A 20,600-nucleotide genomic window follows, 5' to 3' on the forward strand; every position below is an offset into this window, starting at 1 on the left:
TCCTTGCACAATGCACAATTATTTTAAAATCCAGCACAATTTAGTAAACATTATATGTACAAACATTATTATACCTGCCACATTCTTCAAGAGATATGATCCTCAACTGAAATATCTCATACCTGAAGCTGCAATTGATCCCAAGAGTAGAATCAGTTACCATGCACAGCAGTCATGGCACAATCTGTTACAGCCTCCCAGGACGAAGCTTGACAAGTCCTCAGAATTAAATGCAACCACCTTCTGGCTCCAGTTTAATCTCATAAATATTTTCAAGTGTTTGTGTGTTTTAAATTGATGCAGGTTGTTATTATTCATCCAGTCGAATTAAAACAGTAAATGTTTCTAATGAAAAAAGCTGGACTTACTCGTCGATTAAAGCCGACCTTTCAGTGAGAAACCACTCACCTTGGTCATGGTAGATGTTAAAGTGAAGAAGAAGCTTGAGCATCGCCGCATGACCTTGGATGTTGGTAAGGTGAGTAGGTCTGTAGACCAATCCGGGCATCACGTGACCGATTGCACACGGTGTGGAAGAGATGTTTTAGCTTTGTCCCACATGTGTGACAGATGAAATCACAAGCCACCATTTTTGTTGAGAGATGGTGATTCAACTCTTTCCCAAATGGATTCTTTCACACCTCGAGCAAACCACTTTTTTGATTTTATTGAGAGATTCCTTTAACAGATGGGTAAATCTCCAACAAGTGGTCATCTTAAACAATTCTCAGTAAATCATATGATTCTCATTTGCAAAAGTAATAATTAAACCCTTGACTAATTGACTCAAAACCACTTCAGGAGTTAATTATTTGTTTGAAAGGTTACAAAATGAGTAATAATAGTATATATATGTATATAAACTGTATATAATCAGTGTAAGATTATATCTGTACTAGCGATACCCGTGCACATGCACGGGATAGCAGTACAACATAGCTGGTAGCAGACGACAGACCGTACACGGGGAATGACAAAAATACGCATTGTGCAAAATTCAAGTGGTACTATGGAACGCCAAGACTTCCCAAACATTGTCGGCATGTCCGCTAAGTGCCACAGCAATATCATAGGGATCGTGTGACGGCGAGCCGAGTTTTTAGTGTGCAAGCTTGGTATTATAATAGAGATCTAATCAGTGGTTTAACTTAAAAAATTAAAAAACGAAAACCTGGGTTAATTGATTAGGTGAGAGCTAATTGGTTATTCCCTCCATTCACAGGTGAGATATGTGGGTGGGTCTTTGTTTTTCATTTATATGTTGACTACTTTTGAAGTTTAAACGTGGTCTATGCTTGGAAGCCTCAATGATATACATTTCTGTATGCACTGTCGCTGATGATTCACCGATAAGCAATGAAACCGGTCCGGCAGCTGAGGAGGTGTGTAGCATTGGGATTCTCATGGGTGTAATGTGTGTGAACATCTTTATAGCTGTGGAGGAACTCTGGGAAGGGTTTGAAACAGCAAAGCACTTACCTTGTGTAGGCCTTCTTCGGTTGCTTTCTGCAGCTTCTTCAGCGAGAGGAGTGTGGGAGGTGTCAAATATATATATATATATATATATATATATATATATATATATATATATATATATATATATATATATATATGTGTACAGTTTATAGACATGCACACATATACAGTATACATAGCCCATAAAGTCACAATGAAAAGCACTTAATTGAGAAATTTTGGTCGTTGAGCCTGGGATGAATGACTTCAGAGCACTGGAGTTGAAATGATAAGTGGATGTTCCCTCTGTAGTCCCACTGCTTAATGGTGTTGAAGTGCAGGATGATGTAACCAAGTTGTCAAAGACGAATATATGTTGACCTAGAAAAAAAGCTGTGCTACTATCTTGCCAATCACCACTACAACTTTATCAAATGTCCCAACTTGCACCAGTGAAACATGAGCTGTAGCTTACAATGGTGAAAAAGCTTCAATGTAACTGCCAAAATCCACAAAATATGAAAGGTACGGGGTTAAAACATCAGCATGATTAAAGGCCCAGTCACACCTTGACGTTTTAGCCAACGTATGCCGATTTTTTGAATTTTTTTTCTAAAACGCTGGCACACGTTGAATACGTTATGGGTAAGTTTTGATCACATTGAGAGCACGCTGAAAAACACTGCCATACATCGTTGTACGCTGGCTTTAAACGTTGTACTTTTTGGTTGTCCTCAAAATTTTTCATGCTTGAAATTTCACGACGTATGCTGGCGTATGACTCACACGTTCCGCTACACTGGCCACAAGTTGTATGCACGGTCTGCGATCGTTGACAGACGTCAACACATGCTACTTGTAAGTTAATCATAAGTTGAGACACGCCGAGGTAATGTTTAGCGTACCCGAAACTTATTTCTAACCTATGATTAACGTGTTGTTGGCACGTTACGCGATCATTGCCACACATCGACAGATGTTACTTTTAAGTTACTCATAGGCTGAAAGACGTCGGTATAATGGATCGTCCTTGCGTCAGCGTCCACGGCCACGGCCAGGACACTTATTTGCAGCATTCTTCAAACTTTTCTTCGGCATGACGAGGATGTTCACACTTCGATGTCTAGCTTGGCTATGATTCCAATTGTCCATCGGCAGCGTCTATTTAAAATAGTCGAGTTTGAGCGTTTTCAGAAGAAACGCTTCAAATTTCCAAACCCCAGCGTCAAAAAACAAAGGCGAGTGACAGCAATTTAAATCGTTCATTGTAAACAATGAAAATGGCTGAGTGGTACCGTTTAAAAGTCGTTGAGTGTAAAAAAAATCCAATTGTTGAGCGCAAGCGTCTACTTTCAATAGTGGAGATGCAGCCATTTCAATCGTTGAGTGGCATCCTATGAATAGCAAACCCTACGTCACCGGCAAAGATAAACTGCCGCACGATATGGATAAGTTAGGCTATCGTTGGGCATAGTTTGTGAACGCCGGCTTCACAATAATTATTCGTTGGTATACCGTATCTATAAGTAATCAAAGCGCTCTATGCACATTATTCGTTCATTGTGCATTTGTCCAACCCATTATGAATAGACCTAAATCGTAAAAACAAGCTATAGCTCATTCTTGAAAAAGCCCCATAAAAAATTAGCCGCGAAGAACTTCGAACAATGGTGAAAAGGTGTCTCCTACCCGTGGACACGCGGACGCAAGGACGATCCATAATAACCCACACCCTCTCCCTCACACTCACCTACTACTGCCAACATGAACAAACTACTACTAATACTAATACTAATACTGATACTGATACTGTTACTGCTGACATGGACATCGACTCAAAAAGGACTCGAAAACACTGTTGGGTTCCCCTTTTATGAACACCATTTTTATATACCAATTCCCAAAACCGCTGGGAACACGTCTTTATATGGCAGTTGTAAGCTAGAAACATCTTTTTTGTCGACCGGAAGACGTCATTGGAATACGTCTACATATGTCGATGTGTGTTGGGACTACATAAAGAATTGGTTCAAAGCACGTCAAACATAAGTTAGAAATAAGTTTCGCGTAAAAAAGACATTACCGCGACGTGTTTTGACTTATGAGTAGCTTATAAGTAGCCTTTGTGGACGTGTGTAAGCGTCCGCATATCGTGTGTAAAACTTATCCCCATCGCATGCGGAACGTGTGTCATACGCCGAGTACGTCGTAAAATTTTGAACATGTTTAAAATTTCTTGACGTACTCTACTTACTACGACGTATGATAGCGTACTTTAGCGTTCTACTCACGTATACCAAACTTACTCATACCGTATTTGACGTGCCCCAACGTTTTAGACACATTTTTCTTAGGTCGGCATACGCTGGCAAGATCGCCAAGATGTGACCGCGATGTTGACACTTCCATTTCTACGGCAGTTATGATTCGAATCGTTGTGCGTCAGCCTTTTAATAGGCTACGTCACGGCATCGTCGGCGATGCGTGCAACGCGCTATGCCTAAGTTAGACTATCGTTGGGCATAGGTTGTGTAGGCCGACAACAGGTTCAGCATTCGTTGGTATAAGTTATATATAACACAACGAAACGTTCTGTGTACGTTACTAATGCGTTATACATAAGACCAAGTCGCTATGAATACGTCCGAATCTTTAAAAAAAAACATCAAAAGTTCAACGTAAGCCAGCGTTTTACATACATTTTAATACGTTGCCATCGCTGGCTAAAACGTCAAGGTGTGACCGGGCCTTAACTAAAGAATAATGCCGAATGGTAAAACTTTTTTTTAAACCTTAATCCTCTTTGTACATGCGTGATTGGGATAAGATTCTGTACAATTTGTCAAATTCAGAGCGAAAGTAATGCTAAACTACAGGTTCGTGTTCCGATTCGTGTTCAAAATATAAAATTAAATGGAAAATAAGTTGTACCTCGATCTTCGACTGACATCTGTAGACAGACAGACAGAGAGACAGACAGACAGGTGGAGTGAACCAATTGCTTAACCCTGCCTTTTGCTTCGCACGCAGGGTAATAAGTATGTGACAAAGGTTCAGTGTGTACTAACCTCATTGCAAATGAAAAACTGAAGCTGCAGGAACAAAACATAAATATTATAAACGGGGTTTTAAGTGTAGGCATTGCTTTTGAGAGTGAATTTTTGATTCTGAAACCTCTGATAGGAGATGATTTTATAAAAGGATGTAAAAGTATAATCGTGACTTTGTACATTTTCAACTGGACTCGGTGGTTTCAGGGTTAGAGCGTCTGCTCTGAGTCTAGGAGGTAAGCGATTTGAATGTCAGTGGAGTCATGCCAAAGACTTAAAAAAAATGGTACGTGCTGCTTCCTCGCTTGATGGTTAGCATTTAAATACGGATAGAGCACTGACAAACAAGCATAGTGACAAATAAATTTGATGAATCTAAAAGCCTCCTCGTGCACTCAATTTCCTTGCAAGGGAAATCGTATTATTATAAGATGACACACACTCGTTTGGAAGTGTGCCATCCTTGTTTTCAATCTGTTCCACTTGTAAGCTGTTCAGTTTCAGTGGGTGCAGATAGAAAGAAATACTGTCGTCAAAATGTTGCTGTGGATGTTTTATCGCAAGGTGTACAAAATGGCAGACAATTTGAAGTTTTCTTTTCTTTTCATCGCTTGCATTGTCGAAAGCGCAACACCTTTAAGAATTCTGCATCGAAGTGTGAAAAAACTGCACAGTTGGAGTGTTAATTGCATGGCACATTTGTACATTCCGTGCAAAATCTGCAGCATGCACAAAGGGCTGGTGGGATATCTTGGTGGTAGCGTTATCACTTCAGAGGTGTCTAGTCTTTGATTGAACTCTCAGGAAGCCAGCCGTCATTCAGAGTGGGCAATAAGCTAACAGTTTCATCTTCAGTTATACGGTTGCTAAGGGAAATGTGACATTTTGAACATCAGAAGGCTCCTTGGCCGGTGCAAATTTGGCCAAAATGTCTCTGGATCCGCTTTCTCGTCACTCTTTCTCCCAATACCAAGGATGGATAACACGTGAGACAGCAACAATTGATAAGTTCATTTCCAGTGCACTTAACATATGCAAATAGTACAGATCTCGTATCCAATGCAACATGCTGGTGGGGTTTGTAAAGCCAGTTGTGTTGGTACAATGGCGTGCTCTTATTTGAAATCTAACGAGGGAATATTTATGTCCACGTGATGGCAGACAGGACAATCGGCGAAATGCACTCTGTGAAGGAGTGCTTGGTGATGCAGCACCCAATTGCTGGAAATGCAGAAGGATGGAATTTCAATCAAAGGATTTGATTCCACAATGTATCAAATCTAGAATGGACACATCAGAGATGTAAACTACCACTGAGCTGGATTTGAAAGAAATCTGTACACCACAATGCCACTCAGGTGTGATGTAAACAGGCTTTTCCTGTGCTTGAGTGTTCTTTTACTCAAAAATTGAAAAAGAGTGAAATATTTGCTTTTCATTTCCTTCAGGTTGAAGTATACAGTAGTATTCAGTGCTTTGCACAAGTGTACCACCACCAGTATATATATATATATATATATATATATATATTTTGTTACGTTTGAGGAAATTCGCAAACCACCATTCAGGTCCCGTAGGTGAGATATCTCTGTAAGTACATGTGTAGTTAGCCCCAAACCCGTTGTTTCGAGGGAATAAATGTGATTCATTCGGGCTGCGACCCTTTGAGATAGCCATTTTTCTGTTCTATCTTTATTTTGAACCAACCACGTCTCAACCGCCATCACACAACAACCACTGACCGCAACGCCACTTCACAACAACAACGCCAACAGCCACGACCTTTACCTTCACAACTCGCTCCCGCAAACATTGCATCACTGCCATTCCAAACATCGCCATGGCCATAAACCACCACACTAAACCCTCCACCACCTTCACCTCTCCTTCTGCGGCCATTCCCGCACCACTTGTGAACGCCGAGCGTCAGGCTGTCCTGGCCTCGTACGGGACGCGCGCCGAACCGCGAGTGCAAAGTGCGGCCTTTCCGAGGAGAATTTGGATCAGGAATGATACACGCCCACTTCTGATCCGTCCAATCAGCAAACGTGGGGCGGTTTGGCCCCGCCTCCAGGCGCGTCGGAGTAGAATCGGGATATGCAAATTCTCGGATCAGGGGAGACTCACGCCCCTTTTCTTCCGTCCAATGGGCGAACGTGGCTCCACCCCCGAGCTCGTTCTGATCCAGAAATTTGCATATGGGTTCTCCTGCCGGCCTATAAAGTGCCGAGCGCAGGGTCGAGTCGGGCTCGGTCGAGTCAGTTTTGGAAGAGTCAGTTTTGGAGAGTAGAGTGTGGCAGCGGCAGACTGTGGCAGCAGCAGTCAGTTTTCGGAAGAATCAGTCTGGAGAGGTCGGAGAGCCGAGTGGAGCTCGCAGTCTGTCGGGGTTCAGAGTCTGTCAGGGAGCTGCAGAGAGGGGAAGCCTGGAGCTTGGAGCACGGTCGAGTCGGGTTGGAGCGAGGAGTGAGTCGGGAGGCGAGGGCGTATGGGTGGTTTGCTGCGGTCGGCTGAGGAGAGTTGGGGAGACCGAATAGCTCGGGTCCGAGGCAGGGAAGACGGCGGTCGGCGACGAGCTCGCAGTGGAGTCGCTCGTCGCGGGACCCAGGCGGGCCGGCTGTCCTCTTTCCCCGGAGCATCAACAATTCCCCCCTTTTTTCCCCCCGCGCTGAGATAGTACGAAAAGGGGGGCCCCGTTCCCACCCCACTCCAAGCAGTGCCAACGAAACCCGCGAAGGAGCGCGGAGTCGGGGCACCGCCGCGCCGCCACATTTGCGGCTCATCACAAAGACACGGGTAGGAACCACCCGGTCTCGCAGCCCACAGGCCCCGTCTTCCCCCTTGTCTTTGAGGGTGGCCCTTTTCTTTTGCTTTTGAGTAAATGTGTTGTCGGCGCCGTCTGTAAAGTAAAACTGTGTAAGTGTTGCCGTGTGCTCGCGTAGTCGGTAGTAGATCTGCATTGTTGTGTTTCTTTTGTAGCATTTGATATATGTGCATAATTGTTGTAATTGTATATGTGTGCTCTCCGTGTGCCGCGGAATAAATGTGCATCATGTTGAACTGTTTTCCCGTTTCGCTTCGTCTTTTCTTAAATTGAATCTCCATCTTGCTTCACGTAAAGGGTTGGTCGAGGGCTTAATATGCCCGATAATTAATCGGAACCGTCGAGGCCGACGATAACACCGCTCGGTTATCCCGATAGTACAGAACGGGTCGCTTAAGTGGCCCGTGTCCGGAGTCGACCTGCGGCGAGGTGCGATTGCCCGGTCTACCCTCCGCGTGGCTACTTAGGTAGGTCGAGTTTGGCGAACAACCCTATCCCACGCGGGGGGCCGATTGGCACGATCGTGGTGAGGCCGAAAGACCCACCCGTGACTAGCTCCCGGCGTTAGTCCGAGAGGGTCACGACAGAATTGTCCGTCCGGTGGGCGACGTGCCGCGATTCGAGTTACGTGACCGTTCGCACGCCGGCGGGCGCAAATTCGCAACAATATCTTATATATTATTTCCGAGTTTGTGGTTTCGTGTCACGCTATCTTCGACTTTGTTCTGCGCTCGAGTAACGTGATATTCAGCTTACATTATTTAAAAGACCATATGAGGTGCATGGTACAAAAAAAAGTAAATAAAATGGTTCTGAAACAGTGAAATCGTGCCAAAAACGGTTACTGCATTTGGCTTTGTGTCCTACAGGACTTCGCACAGTGGTTACTTAGCTTGGGCAATGGGCAATTGCGCTACAACCATCCCGATATTCCCCACTGCATTCAGATTCCACCTGATTGTGAAGTCGTCAAGGAACATTTGGAAACTGAAGTGTTCATCAACCTACAAAACCCTCGACTCCTGTCAAACACTGTCATCCTGACACCCACAAATCAGTATGCCCTTCGAATGAATGATGACATCACACACGAATTACCAGGCACTATCAAAGTATACTTAAGTGCAGACCAAGTCATTTGCGACGATCCACGAGAGGCTGAGCAATATCCTTTAGAATTTCTTAACTCCATTTCCCCAACTGGCATACCTCCGCACAGACTACTCTTGAAGCCTGGTGTCATTATCATGCTCTTACGTAACCTAGATATAAAAAGAGGGTTATGTAATGGTACACGACTGATTGTTAGGAATCTCCACACCCATGTTCTTGATGCCGAGATCCTAACTGGGGCAAACAAAGGTGACTATGTGTTGATACCACGAATCAAACTGGCCCCATCAGATGTGAACTTGCCATTCATTCTTGAAAGAACACAGTTTCCAGTAAGAGTCAGCTACTGCATGACTATAAACAAAGCGCAAGGCCAAACCTTTGATAAAGTTGGGTTATATCTTCCACAGCCGGTGTTCAGCCACGGTCAGCTATATGTTGCCTTCTCACGATCACGTCGGTTCTCGAACATTACGGTGCAAATTATACCAACTACAAAACAAGGGTTCCACAATGACCATGCTATAACCCAAAACATTGTGTATCAAGAAGTACTTTGAACATTGTATTCCACTTACTGCATTAAAGTAAAATTACTACTGATACTCTGCATCAGTTCCTTTCTCAAACACACCCACCCCAACATGTCGCGCAGAGCGCGGGTTATGCTAGTATTGTATATATATATATATATATATATGTATTAAAAATATTTAAAGAATCACAAACAATAACAGTGCAATTGATAATACTATGGATTCTCACCCATATTGGTGTCATTTTCTGGTTACGTGGAAATATTTCATATTTTTAGGCTCATCAGCAATATAAAATGACTATTGATTTAATTGATATCAACAAGAGGTCTATTGTTACCATTGGAATAAATATACGAGGCGTCAGTGAGAGGCGTTGATGTATTATGTGTTATCGCAGGTTGTGAAGAGTTCATTGGATCCAGTGTGGGAAGCATTCACCATCCCACTGCAGCTCCTATGCAATGGAGACATGAACAAGCCCATTAAGGCAAGAGACAAAACACAAGCAGGGCAATTATAAATGTGTACAAACTTCATTTCATGAATGCGTACCTCAATTTTAGCATCTTCTAATGGCATGCAGGGAATTTGCTATGACTGGGACAAGCGTGGAAGTCCTGATCTCATTGGTGAGTTTGTTACTAATCTTGAGCAAATCAGCCAGGCAAGTGGAGGACATCAGGTAAGAGACTGGCATTTGGATTGTTTCATCCATCCTACTGACCCAGCTAAAATTGGAAAACCAGTTTGTGAATGAGTAAAGCGTTATGTTGATGGTTTACTCATAATCTTGACATTATACGTGCATACTGTGGAATGATTTTGCTGCCAGATAATTATTGTACAAACCTACATACATTGGGAGCATATGCCACAGTGCGTCACTGCGTCCACTTTCCGCCGGTACTCCAGCGGCCTCTGTCTGGCCATTCCCCAAGCAGATGCCTGGCCCATCCCCAACTTTTAGGGATAGGACATTCCAGGCACCCACCTGAAGGGACGGCCTCAGGTTAACCCAAAGAGACCGCCGTTTGGTGGACGATTCCTTAGCATTACCGACACACAGTACAGTGTGTTTTGTGGAGTGAAGTGTTTTGTGGTGGCTGGAGTGCAAATCCTGCCACCAACCTTCTAAAAAAAAGTTTTAAATAAAATTACTAAAGTAAAAGGGAAGGTAACCAACTGCAGGAGGATGTCCACAGACGCAGATGGATTATTGTTGAATGAACAAGCATATGAAAGTAAACCTTGACATAGAAGGAGGAAATATGGCCCATCACGACCATTTCATTTTTATACCCCATTAACCTCACCTATCTTATTTGTGCCTTTTATTGGCAGTAATTTAGTGCACATCCTCGGGTTAATATTTCAGCCTTATTCTGGATTTGAACCGACAGATAATCTTTTGCCTATATGTCCACTGTCCTAATGCCAAGGCAACTATTTCCACCACAAAGATGGTCGATTTGAAACAGTCTCAACAGAAACTGTGAACTACTGCAGCACTAAATATGGGTTGACTAATCCGACTACAATGTCTAAATGTAAATCCTATTTTTAGACATTAACGTCGTGTATCCTGTGATGCAGTGGTGGCCTTGTGGGTTCAGGAATCCTGGAAGGGATCCAAGAAGTTGTGACAATATAAAATGCTGTAACTGAAAATGTCATGAAAGCAGCAATGTTTAGGATTTTGATTCTAATCTTCAGGAAGTCAGGTTTGTATAACGTTCAGGGTATGATAATCTGACTACCCCACCTGATCTGTTCTACATGTCCTGCTGTAGTCCACTTTTTGTTGTTGACGACTATTCCCTTCCTTTGTTTTAGGAAGTCATTCTGAACAGCTTGGTCCTACTCTTCTCCCAAATTTTCCATGAAAGAAAATACTAAACTTAAGGCCCTGTCACACCTTGACGTTTTAGCCAGTGTATGCTGACGTATGAAAAATTTGGCGAATACGCTGGCACATGTCGAATACGTTGCGGGGAAGTTTTGTATACATTAAGAGCACGCTGAAGCACACTGGCATACGTCGTAGTACGCCGAGCTCGTCGACAAATTTTAAGCATGTTCAAAATTTTTCGACGTACGACTCATGTTCCGCATACGCTGGCCATAAGTTGTAGGCACGTTATGCGATCGTTGACACACGTCGACACACGTTACTTGTAAGTTACTCATAAGTCGAAATACGTCGAGGTAATGTCTAGCGTACCCGAAACTTATTTCTAACCTATGAGTAACGTGCTTTGAACCTATCTGTAATGTATCTCCAACGCATATTGACGTATGTAGATGTATTTCACGTCTTCAGGACGACCACAGAACTTACTGAACATGTTTCTAATTTACAGCTACCGTATAATGGCGTATTGGCAGCGTTTAGGGGAATTGGTATATAAAAATGGGGTTCACAAGAGGAACCCGTCAGTGTTCCAGACTCCATGTTGAGTAGATGTCCATGTCAGTAGTATCAGTAGTAGTAGTAGGTGAGCGCGTCAGTCGTAGTAGTAGTAGTAGTAGTGGTAGGTCCATGTCAGTAGCAGTAGTTGAGCGTGATGGGGAGGGTGTGGGTGATTATGGATCCTGCTTGCGTCCACGGCCACGGCCAGGAGACTTATTTGCAGCATTCTTCGAAGTTTTCTTCGGCATGACGGTGATATTGACACTTCGATGTCTAGTGCGGTTATGATTTTAATTGTCGAGTCACAGCCTTTTAATAGGCTAAGCCACGTGATCGTCGGCGATACGCTGCCGCGCTATGCATAAGTTAGACTATCGTTGGGCATAAGTTGTGAACACCGATAACACGCTAAGCATTCGTTGGTATAAGTTATCTATATGTTATCGAAACGTTCTGTGTACGTTACTAATACGTTATGCATACGTCCACCACGTTATTATACGCCCAAAACTGAAAAAAAAACAACAATAGTTCAGCGTACGCCAGCGATTTAGATAAATTTTGATACGTTGCCATACACTGGCTAAATCGTCAAGGTGGGACAGGGCCCTTAACATTCACATCTCTTAATAGTTAATTGAGAAATCTCATTTAATCGTTAGCAGTAATTTCTAGGCTCAACTAGTCATTGCTTCCAAGATTTGATGGGATTACATGTACTTAAGCAGATAAATTGGAGGAGAAAGACATTTTGGTCAATTCGTCACACAAGTTTGGCAAAAGCCATGCAATGGTAGACTGACTCGTCCTAGTGTTCTATATGTGATCCACACCTCTGTTGCTAAAAATTGTAATCGCTAAGTATTTATTTTTGAACAATACCAATGATCATGCTTTGTGACACATAATGATGATGATGATGATGATGATGATATCTACACTAGGTTCTAACTCACATTTTGCAATTTGGGGTTGATAAAAGCTTGAGAATAATTTGTTGCTGCTCTGCCGATGAGGTCGTATTGGTGGATCATGGTATTGATGCAATTGTTATTTTGCTTTTAAATTTGCTGTGATTGGAGCCGTTTCTATCGATCACTTTGTAACTGTCGTTTTGTTTCTCTGTATTGTTTGTTATTATTGTTACACAGGTGGAGTTTGAGTGCTTGAATTCCAAAAAGAAGCAACGCAGGCTAAGATACCGAAACTCTGGTGTTGTGGTGTGTCAGTGCTGCAAGGTTTGTTTTATTGATTTATTTATTTTTCAATGATGCAATAAGCGATTAAACAGGTCCGGCAGCTGAGGGGGTTTGTTGCATTGGGATTCTCATGTGTGTACTATTTATGAATGTCTTTGCAGCTGTGGAGGAACTCTGGGAAGGGTTTAAAACATCAAAGGGCTTACCTTGCGTAGGCCTTCTTGGTTGCTTTATGCAGATTGATTTTGCATAATTCAGTTTTCTTTTTCCTGTCCTTTTGCTATACCTTTACCTACCCACACATGGTCTGTGCAGCCCATCTGCACATGATACAGCTTGCTTGCTGCTTCTCGCATCTTCGAGACATTGGTGTTGAGAATATCATGCTCCACACATCACTTTTACCACTCTCATTAAATAAATATATAAAAGTTATTGTATCTCAAAGGAAACAAGACACTGCATTTTAAAACGCAGAGCCTCACCAGCATGTCTAGATTACAGCAGATATGAGAACCATTGAGGAGTCAGTGATTCGCTGACTCACTCATTAACTGACTGACTGACACAGCACCATTACAATAGCATCAGGAAGCACTCATATATAAACGCACACACGAAGGTGGATACTTTGAGATCTTGGAGGGCTCCATTCCACCTTCTGAAACCCATGTATAGAGATAGCAAGCAGTGACATTTGCAAAACAACACACCCACACGTCAAAAGCATACCAATCTTTTTGTACCTGATGCCTTCGAATTTGTTTAATTAATGATCGATTCATAACACATGCTCCATTTGAAACTGTTTGTTGGATATCTATATATATATATATATATATATATATATATATATATATATATATATATATATATATATATATATATATATATATATATATATATATATATATATAGAGCTTATTTTGATGCTGAGGGGGAGGCATCTAAATAAAAAAAATTGTATTGGTGTTTAAGCCAGTGGCCAATTCCAAATTAATAGTAGGATTTTACAATCGCTTCTTTTCAATTTTTATCTTTCAATTTTTTTTTTGTGCACGTAGAAATGTTTAATCACCCTTCTTTTAAATGGAGCAAGTGGAGGATTTTTCAGGAGAGCTTATAAAGCTTCGGTATGTTTTGTAAACACACACACACACACACACACACACACACACACACACACACACACACACACACACACACACACACACACACACACACACACACACATTTTTAGAAATACCGTTTTATCCGTTCCACCAAAGGTGAATGGAGGTTATGTTTTTGTCCCTGTCTTTGTGTGTTTGTTTGTGAGCACGATATCTCAAAAAGTTATGGACGAGATGAGTGAATTCCAAGATGAGTGAAATGGAATCGCTCGTCTCATATAAACGTCGTATTGTCATAAAGCTCGCAGTAGATACTCTTGTGGTACCTGATGTACTTGAAGGTCGTAGTTGTGTGTATGGAATGTCGCAGATTGAACGTGAATATTCTTTCCTCGACTACATCTTTGGTGGATGCCAACTGCATTTCACAGTAAGTCCTGATAAATGCTTTCTTCAAATTAAACCACCATATGGAAATATAACCGTTGCACTATTGGACGTACCAATATGATATTTTCCCTCCTGTACTATTTTGTGCTGGTAAAGGGACATCTATATAGTATGTCTGCAAATATGGCAAAGTTTTGCCCTCCCTCCCATGTTCTAACCACAATATGTTCCATATTTGATTTTTCCTTACCCTTACTCTTCCACTTAATCTTTTCTCAATGTACTTTCCATTCTCATATTACCCCCCCCCTCCTCCCCCCAGCCCAATCTCCTCCATAATTCATTCTTTTCTTCCTTTTCTAATTTTTCCATTTTCTCACTATAGTCTCTCCTTGTGCATACGTAATAGGTATATGCTCCACTGATAAAGGGATATGGGAGAGATGGAAGGTTTTAAGAGCAAGTTTCTCGATATTTACAAGTTTGTTTATTCTTAAAGATTAGCAATATTTAATTCTGACATCAATATATTTAGAAGATATAATCTTATGTTTGAATGGACCTGCCTCAAAAAGGTCATTGGAAAAAGGTCAAAATGATGTCATTTATTGGTGAATCAAAAAATCCACCCCCTCACCCTCAAACGACAAACGAACTGTCCTATGCCAATGTAACTGGGTACAGATGTCAGTCGTTGTCTATCTAATTTACACTAGCTGCCCGTGTCGCACATTTTTATGAATGGTCGGTGAGCTTCCTGGTGTCGTTACAATACTGTATACATTTTTTTAGGGGGAATAAAACCTTGTGCATCCCCTTCATTACGCATTTCAATTGTTAATATCTTTGTATTGACACAAGCAATATTTTCTTAATACTGGTGTCAAGTAACTATATTAAAAAAAATCTTTCGGTAATGAAATAAAAAAAATGGTGAAAATGGAGACCAATGCCCTTTAAGTGATGGATAAAAAAAGGAAAGTAGATGGAGCTTTGCAGGATCATTGTGAGGTCATGTGATGTGTGAACCACAAAATTATTGTCTCAAGAATAAAATACACCCTGTAAACGAATGCAGCATGATAAACTTAGATTAATTGCATATATGTGTATAAATGAATGCCATGGTCTCTCTCTCTCTCTCTCTCTCTCTCTCTCTCTCTCTCTCTCTCTCTCTCTCTCTCTCTCTCTCTCTCTCTCTCTCTCTCTCTCTCTCTCTCTCTCTCTCTCTCCCCCACCTCTCTCTCTCTCTCTCTCTCTCTCCCCACCTCTCTCTCTCTCTCACCTCTCTCTCTCCTCTCTCTCTCTCCCCACCTCTCTCTCTCTCTCTCTCTCTCTCTCTCTCTCTCTCTCTCTCTCTCTCTCTCTCTCTCTCTCCCCCACCTCTCTCTCTCCCCACCTCTCTCTCTCCCCCACCTCTCTCTCTCTCCCCCACCTCTCTCTCTCTCCCCCACCTCTCTCTCTCCCCCACCTCTCTCTCTCCCCCACCTCTCTCTCTCCCCCACCTCTCTCTCTCCCCCACCTCTCTCTCTCCCCCACCTCTCTCTCTCCCCCACCTCTCTCTCTCCCCACCTCTCTCTCTCCCCACCTCTCTCTCTCCCCCACCTCTCTCTCTCCCCCACCTCTCTCTCTCCCCCACCTCTCTCTCTCCCCACCTCTCTCTCTCTCTCTCTCTCTCTCTCTCTCTCTCTCTCTCTCTCTCTCTCTCTCTCTCTCTCTCTCTCTCTCTCTCTCTCTCTCTCTCTCTCTCTCACTTCTCTCTCTCTCCCACTTCTCTCTCTCCCCACTTCTCTCTCACCCCACTCTCTCTCTCTCTCCCCACTTCTCTCTCTCTCACCCCTCTCTCTCTCTCTCTCTCTCTCCCCCACCCTCTCTCTCATCCCCCTCTCTCTCCCCCACTTCTCTCTCTCACCCCCTCTCTCTCCCCCACCCCTCTCTCTCATCCCCCTCTCTCTCCCCACCCCTCTCTCTCATCCCCCTCTCTCTCCCCCACCCCTCTCTCTCTCCCACCCCCCTCTCTCTCTCTCTCTCTCTCTCTCACCCACCCCCTCTCTCTCTCTGTGCCATTGTTCTTTATGCAAGGCCACATCTTTTAAGTGAAAACTCCAACCACTGAGTACAAATACAATTTTGTTTGTGGGAGGGTAACATTGGCTATGTGGTCATGGCCTCATACGGAGGGTGGGGGGGGGGAGGGGGCGTAAATTATCCATGTAAATGTGTACCATGAAGCACCACCTAGTGGTGGTAACAAAGGGTATTACAATTACCTTTTTTACTTGGGCAATGCTGAGGTTAAAGTACTCCGCATGGGTAAATTTGTTCTCTTTCCTTCCCCCCCCCCCTCCAAAACGGAAGGACCTGCCAAGAAGCCTGTCATAGTGTGTGCGACATTTCTAGCAGAAAGGGACATTAGGATGAATTGGGGGGGGGGGGTGGGAGATGTGAGCGAAGGGGATCAGGTATGGGAGCAAGCACCAGAGCAGCGCGTCACTGCGTCCACTTTCCACTGGTATTCCATGGGCATTCATCTGGCCATCCCCCAGGCAGATGCCTGGCCCATCTCCATCTCCTCAAGATGCCGATCAACCTACTGCAATCACGAGGCACGCAGTCATTCCATTGGTCTCCTCCACTCGCGAGGGTCCCTTGCTGAGAGAATCTGGTGAGCAGGATCAGCGTTAGGAAATCGAGCCACATGTCCAAACAGCCGCAGCTGATGCCATGTCCTCCTGCACAGATACCGGCAGTGCCACACCCCATGATCCAGTGAATCCATGACTCCCTAGGCCTGACCCAGACATCGATTGCCCTCCAGCTCACAGCCAGAGCAGAGGGGGAGCGGGATGTACATTTGTCTTCCTTTCCTTCTCCTTCTCACCCAAATTGTTTTGCAAACAGGGCAACTAATTGGTCCATCATCAAAGCGATGGGTAATGGGTAAGCTCTGCTCGTATATATATATATATATATATATATATATATATATATATATATATATATATATATATATATATATATATATATATATATATATATATATATATATATATATATATATATATATATATATGTATATATATATATATATATATATATATGTATATATATATATATATGTATATATATATATATATATGTATATATATATATATATATATATATATATATATATATATATATATATATATATATATATATATATATATATGAAGACCACAAGGGGAAAACCAGAGATGTCAGGATAAGTCAATTTTGAAGAAACTGAAAAACAAAGTTTCAAGACTTTGGCGGACTGTTTAATAACTGTCATATAGATTTCTTTTCCAGTAAAAGGAAGAGTGATCATTGGCCGATCAAATTAAGCATGTTGCATTTGCCAAGCTTCTGTGTTATTTAATTTAAGAGCAAATAACGAATCAATGTTACAAACCGACATCACTGGTTATTCCCTTGTTTAATAATTGCCATGCAATTTTAACCCAGGATGTGTAGGAAATTCATGCTTGTTGGTTATTAGCATACATTAAATGACTTTGGTGATCACAGATTATTTTTTTCAACATTAAACAGTCATTGTTTTTTTGTTTGATTGGTGTTCAACGCCATACTCAAGGGTATTTCGCTTATATGACGACGGATTCTCCATTTCTTACTCCGTACTACTTAATATGATCGAAAACCGGGAGGAAACCAAGGATAAACCACCCCCGCGAGAGCCGAAGTCACCTCATGTGACTCCCTCATATACCTAAGCAGGTTGATTGGGCGGTGGGTACATCGAATGAGGATGGGTACTCAGACGCGCTAACCATGAAGCCACGGCGTGGGTCCCATAAAAGTCACAATAAAGGTTTGACCAGGCTTGAACCACAATATGCACCAACTACAGAGCCCATGATATAACCAAATAGGCCATTGTAGTGCTCAGAGTTGATGCTGTGATAGTTTTACAACCTTTTATAACTTAGTTTCTCAACTCTGAATATTATGATGGAACAGTTAACATGAATGACGCAGAAAGCCAATCTTATCTAAGTGAAAACTTTAATTTTAATACTTTGCAGAACACAAAACCTGTGATCAAAAATAATAGATCCATGATATAACCAAATAGGCTATTGTAGTGCTCAGAGTTTATGCTGTGAAAGTTTTACAACCTTTCATTTTTTAGTTTCTCAACTCTGAATATTATGGTGGAACAGTTAACATGAATGAAAGGGAGATAATCAGGAGTAAAGTACTGACAACTCAGGGTTTCTACTTGATCAGCTTTGACAACACTTGTTTTTTCATTGCACGACTAAACTTTATACCATATAAATTATGTGACACCCCTGGTTATTTGTTAAAGTAATATTGTGAGAGGAAACCTTATGTTGCCAACTATTGGCAGGTGCAATAACCCTGAAATTGAAAAAAGTGACACCACCGGTTTTCCCCTTGTGGTCTTCATATATATATATATATATATATATATATATATATATATATATATATATATATATATATATATATATATATACATATCTTTTTCTTCTTCTTTCGGCTGCTCTCGTTCGGGGTCACCACAGCGGATCATCCGTATGATCCGCATAGTGATTTGGCAAATGTTTTACGCCGGATGCCCTTCCTGACGCAACCATGGTCGCCTCTTACGACACAGGGATATGGTACACCTATTTTAACCGGGGTATACACCGGCCCAGTACACTGGTACTCATTTCGCCGACCTCGGAAGGATGACAGGCTGAGTCAACCCCCTGGTGTATTAATTCAGTGGCCCAACGGGGCTTGAACTCAGGACCTTTTGGATCCCAAGCCGCTGCCCTAACCACTGCGCCAACACTAGGCTCATATATATATATATATATATATATATATATATATATATATATATATATATATATATATATATATATATATATATATATATATACATATATATATATATATATATATATAGTTGCGGAAATGGTCCTGAGTGTGTTATGAAATAGAGGATTAGCCCAGATCCCCCATTAAATGCATGTTTAGCCAGGTTGTTCGGTAATTGGACGTTACATGTGTGTCGGGAGGTGTAGGAGGCTGTTCGTTGTTCGTGCAATGGTGGTGTCCCAAGAGGTTCTTCTTCTTCCTTCCACACTCCAGACAATAGTCTCCGCCCAGTGCTCTGGGAGGAGCAGTCGGTTGGGAGGCGAGCGAGCGCCAGAAAGACGGTGGTGGAACTGAGAGCCCCGAGGTGGTGCGATCGGCTGTACAGGGGACGGCTGTGTCTGTTTAGCGATCGGCTTTCGTGAGGAGCGAGCCGAAAGAAAGGCAGGGAAGGGACTGCATGAGGTCTGTCTGTCTGCCATCTGCTGAGGGAGTAACTGAACCTGAGTGTTGAGTGAGGATCCTGCTGTATAGAAACGACTAGTGGGAGGCTGCAATCTGCTTCGAGAGGAACTGGCTGCTGTGCGAGTCGGCGATCGACTTTATGAGGTCATAGACAGGTTCAACCTGTCTAACCACAGAGCCTCTGTCCTTACTCACGGCACGGCCCAACACGTCTTGTGGTCCCATCGATCCGCCTGCGGAGCCCAACACCTCGATTTGGGCTTGTCTGGTGAACAGGCCAGGCCTGGACTTGTATGCTGGACCTTGTGAAAAGCCAGCTGGAGCATACCATAGATCTTTCATCTTGGGCTGTCGACCTCGCGGGGTCTGGACGCGCCGAGGCTGCGTGCGCAAGCGGTGACGTGAGAAGAAAATGACGACGCCGCCATCTTGCCACGCGGCGTGCTCGAGCCGGGTGCTTGAATCCGTTGACATCGGCTTGTCACGAGCCACATTCGGGCCTTTGACACTTTTCCTCTTGTCCATGAAGCATCAACAAGTACTCTGTGTCTTGTCTGCATGCTGTCCGTGTCTTGTCTGCATGTTGTCTAAGGTTTAGCTCGCTGGGGTCCCCTTCGAAACCCGTAATCCGTAGCTCCCTAGTTAAGAACGGGTTATAGATTGATTATAACATTGTCGTGCATGCTAGCTTGTGTTGTGTTCCCCGATGTGTCTCCAATAAATCTGGCTGATTTGTATGAAGTTGCCGCTTTGGGTTTGTTCGTGCCGTGATGAGAAACAATTCGCTCGATTGGTATATAAAACCAAAATGGTTACAGACTGGCAGAATTCGCTCCATCTCTGACAAAACCAGTCTGGAACCGGGATCTATTCCCCCAACCGGCAAGGTCCAGGTATACATTGGTATCACGATTCAAGGCGCGTGACCCGAGGCCTGTGCCGAGCCAGCCGGCGTTATAACCCCGGAGATGGCGGTGCTGTTAAGTGATGCCGAATATTCAACATTTGACTGTCGAGAGTAGGGTGCGAGCCCTATCACTCGTCCGAATCCTTAACACTGGGGTCAAGAGTCGGGTGCGAATCCCGCCACCGCTGAATCTTTAACAACATATATATATATATATATATATATATATATATATATATATATATATATATATATATATATATA

At 42.8% G+C, this 20,600-nt stretch overlaps 1 protein-coding gene and 1 long non-coding RNA gene across 7 annotated transcripts in view; one reads left to right on the plus strand and one right to left on the minus strand.

Moving 5' to 3' along the window:
- LOC147019997 (copine-2-like) overlaps positions 1 to 20,600 on the plus strand; it is a 59,211-nt gene that overhangs the window by 10,809 nt on the left and 27,802 nt on the right. For both annotated transcript variants that reach the window (XM_085894909.1, XM_085894908.1), the window contains exons 7-10: positions 9,376 to 9,465; positions 9,562 to 9,660; positions 12,540 to 12,626; positions 14,070 to 14,129. In XM_085894909.1, the coding sequence (XP_085751035.1) occupies positions 9,376 to 9,465; positions 9,562 to 9,660; positions 12,540 to 12,626; positions 14,070 to 14,129 (336 nt within the window). The remainder of the gene's footprint in view (positions 1 to 9,375; positions 9,466 to 9,561; positions 9,661 to 12,539; positions 12,627 to 14,069; positions 14,130 to 20,600) is intronic.
- The window catches only part of LOC147019998 (uncharacterized), a 35,906-nt gene continuing 15,958 nt past the window's right edge, over positions 653 to 20,600 (minus strand). For 4 of the 5 annotated variants that reach the window (XR_015061597.1, XR_015061596.1, XR_015061595.1 and 1 more), the window contains 2 exons: positions 9,316 to 9,432; positions 653 to 8,931 (listed from right to left, as the gene is read on the minus strand). This is a non-coding gene — a long non-coding RNA (uncharacterized LOC147019998). The remainder of the gene's footprint in view (positions 8,932 to 9,315; positions 9,433 to 20,600) is intronic. The other variant, XR_015061598.1, reaches the window with a different exon arrangement.

The sequence above is a fragment of the Eptatretus burgeri genome, chromosome 9, assembly GCF_056783735.1.
Source record: "Eptatretus burgeri isolate ZD-2024b chromosome 9, Ebu_testis_v1, whole genome shotgun sequence".
Classification (NCBI taxonomy): Eukaryota; Metazoa; Chordata; class Myxini; order Myxiniformes; family Myxinidae; genus Eptatretus; species Eptatretus burgeri.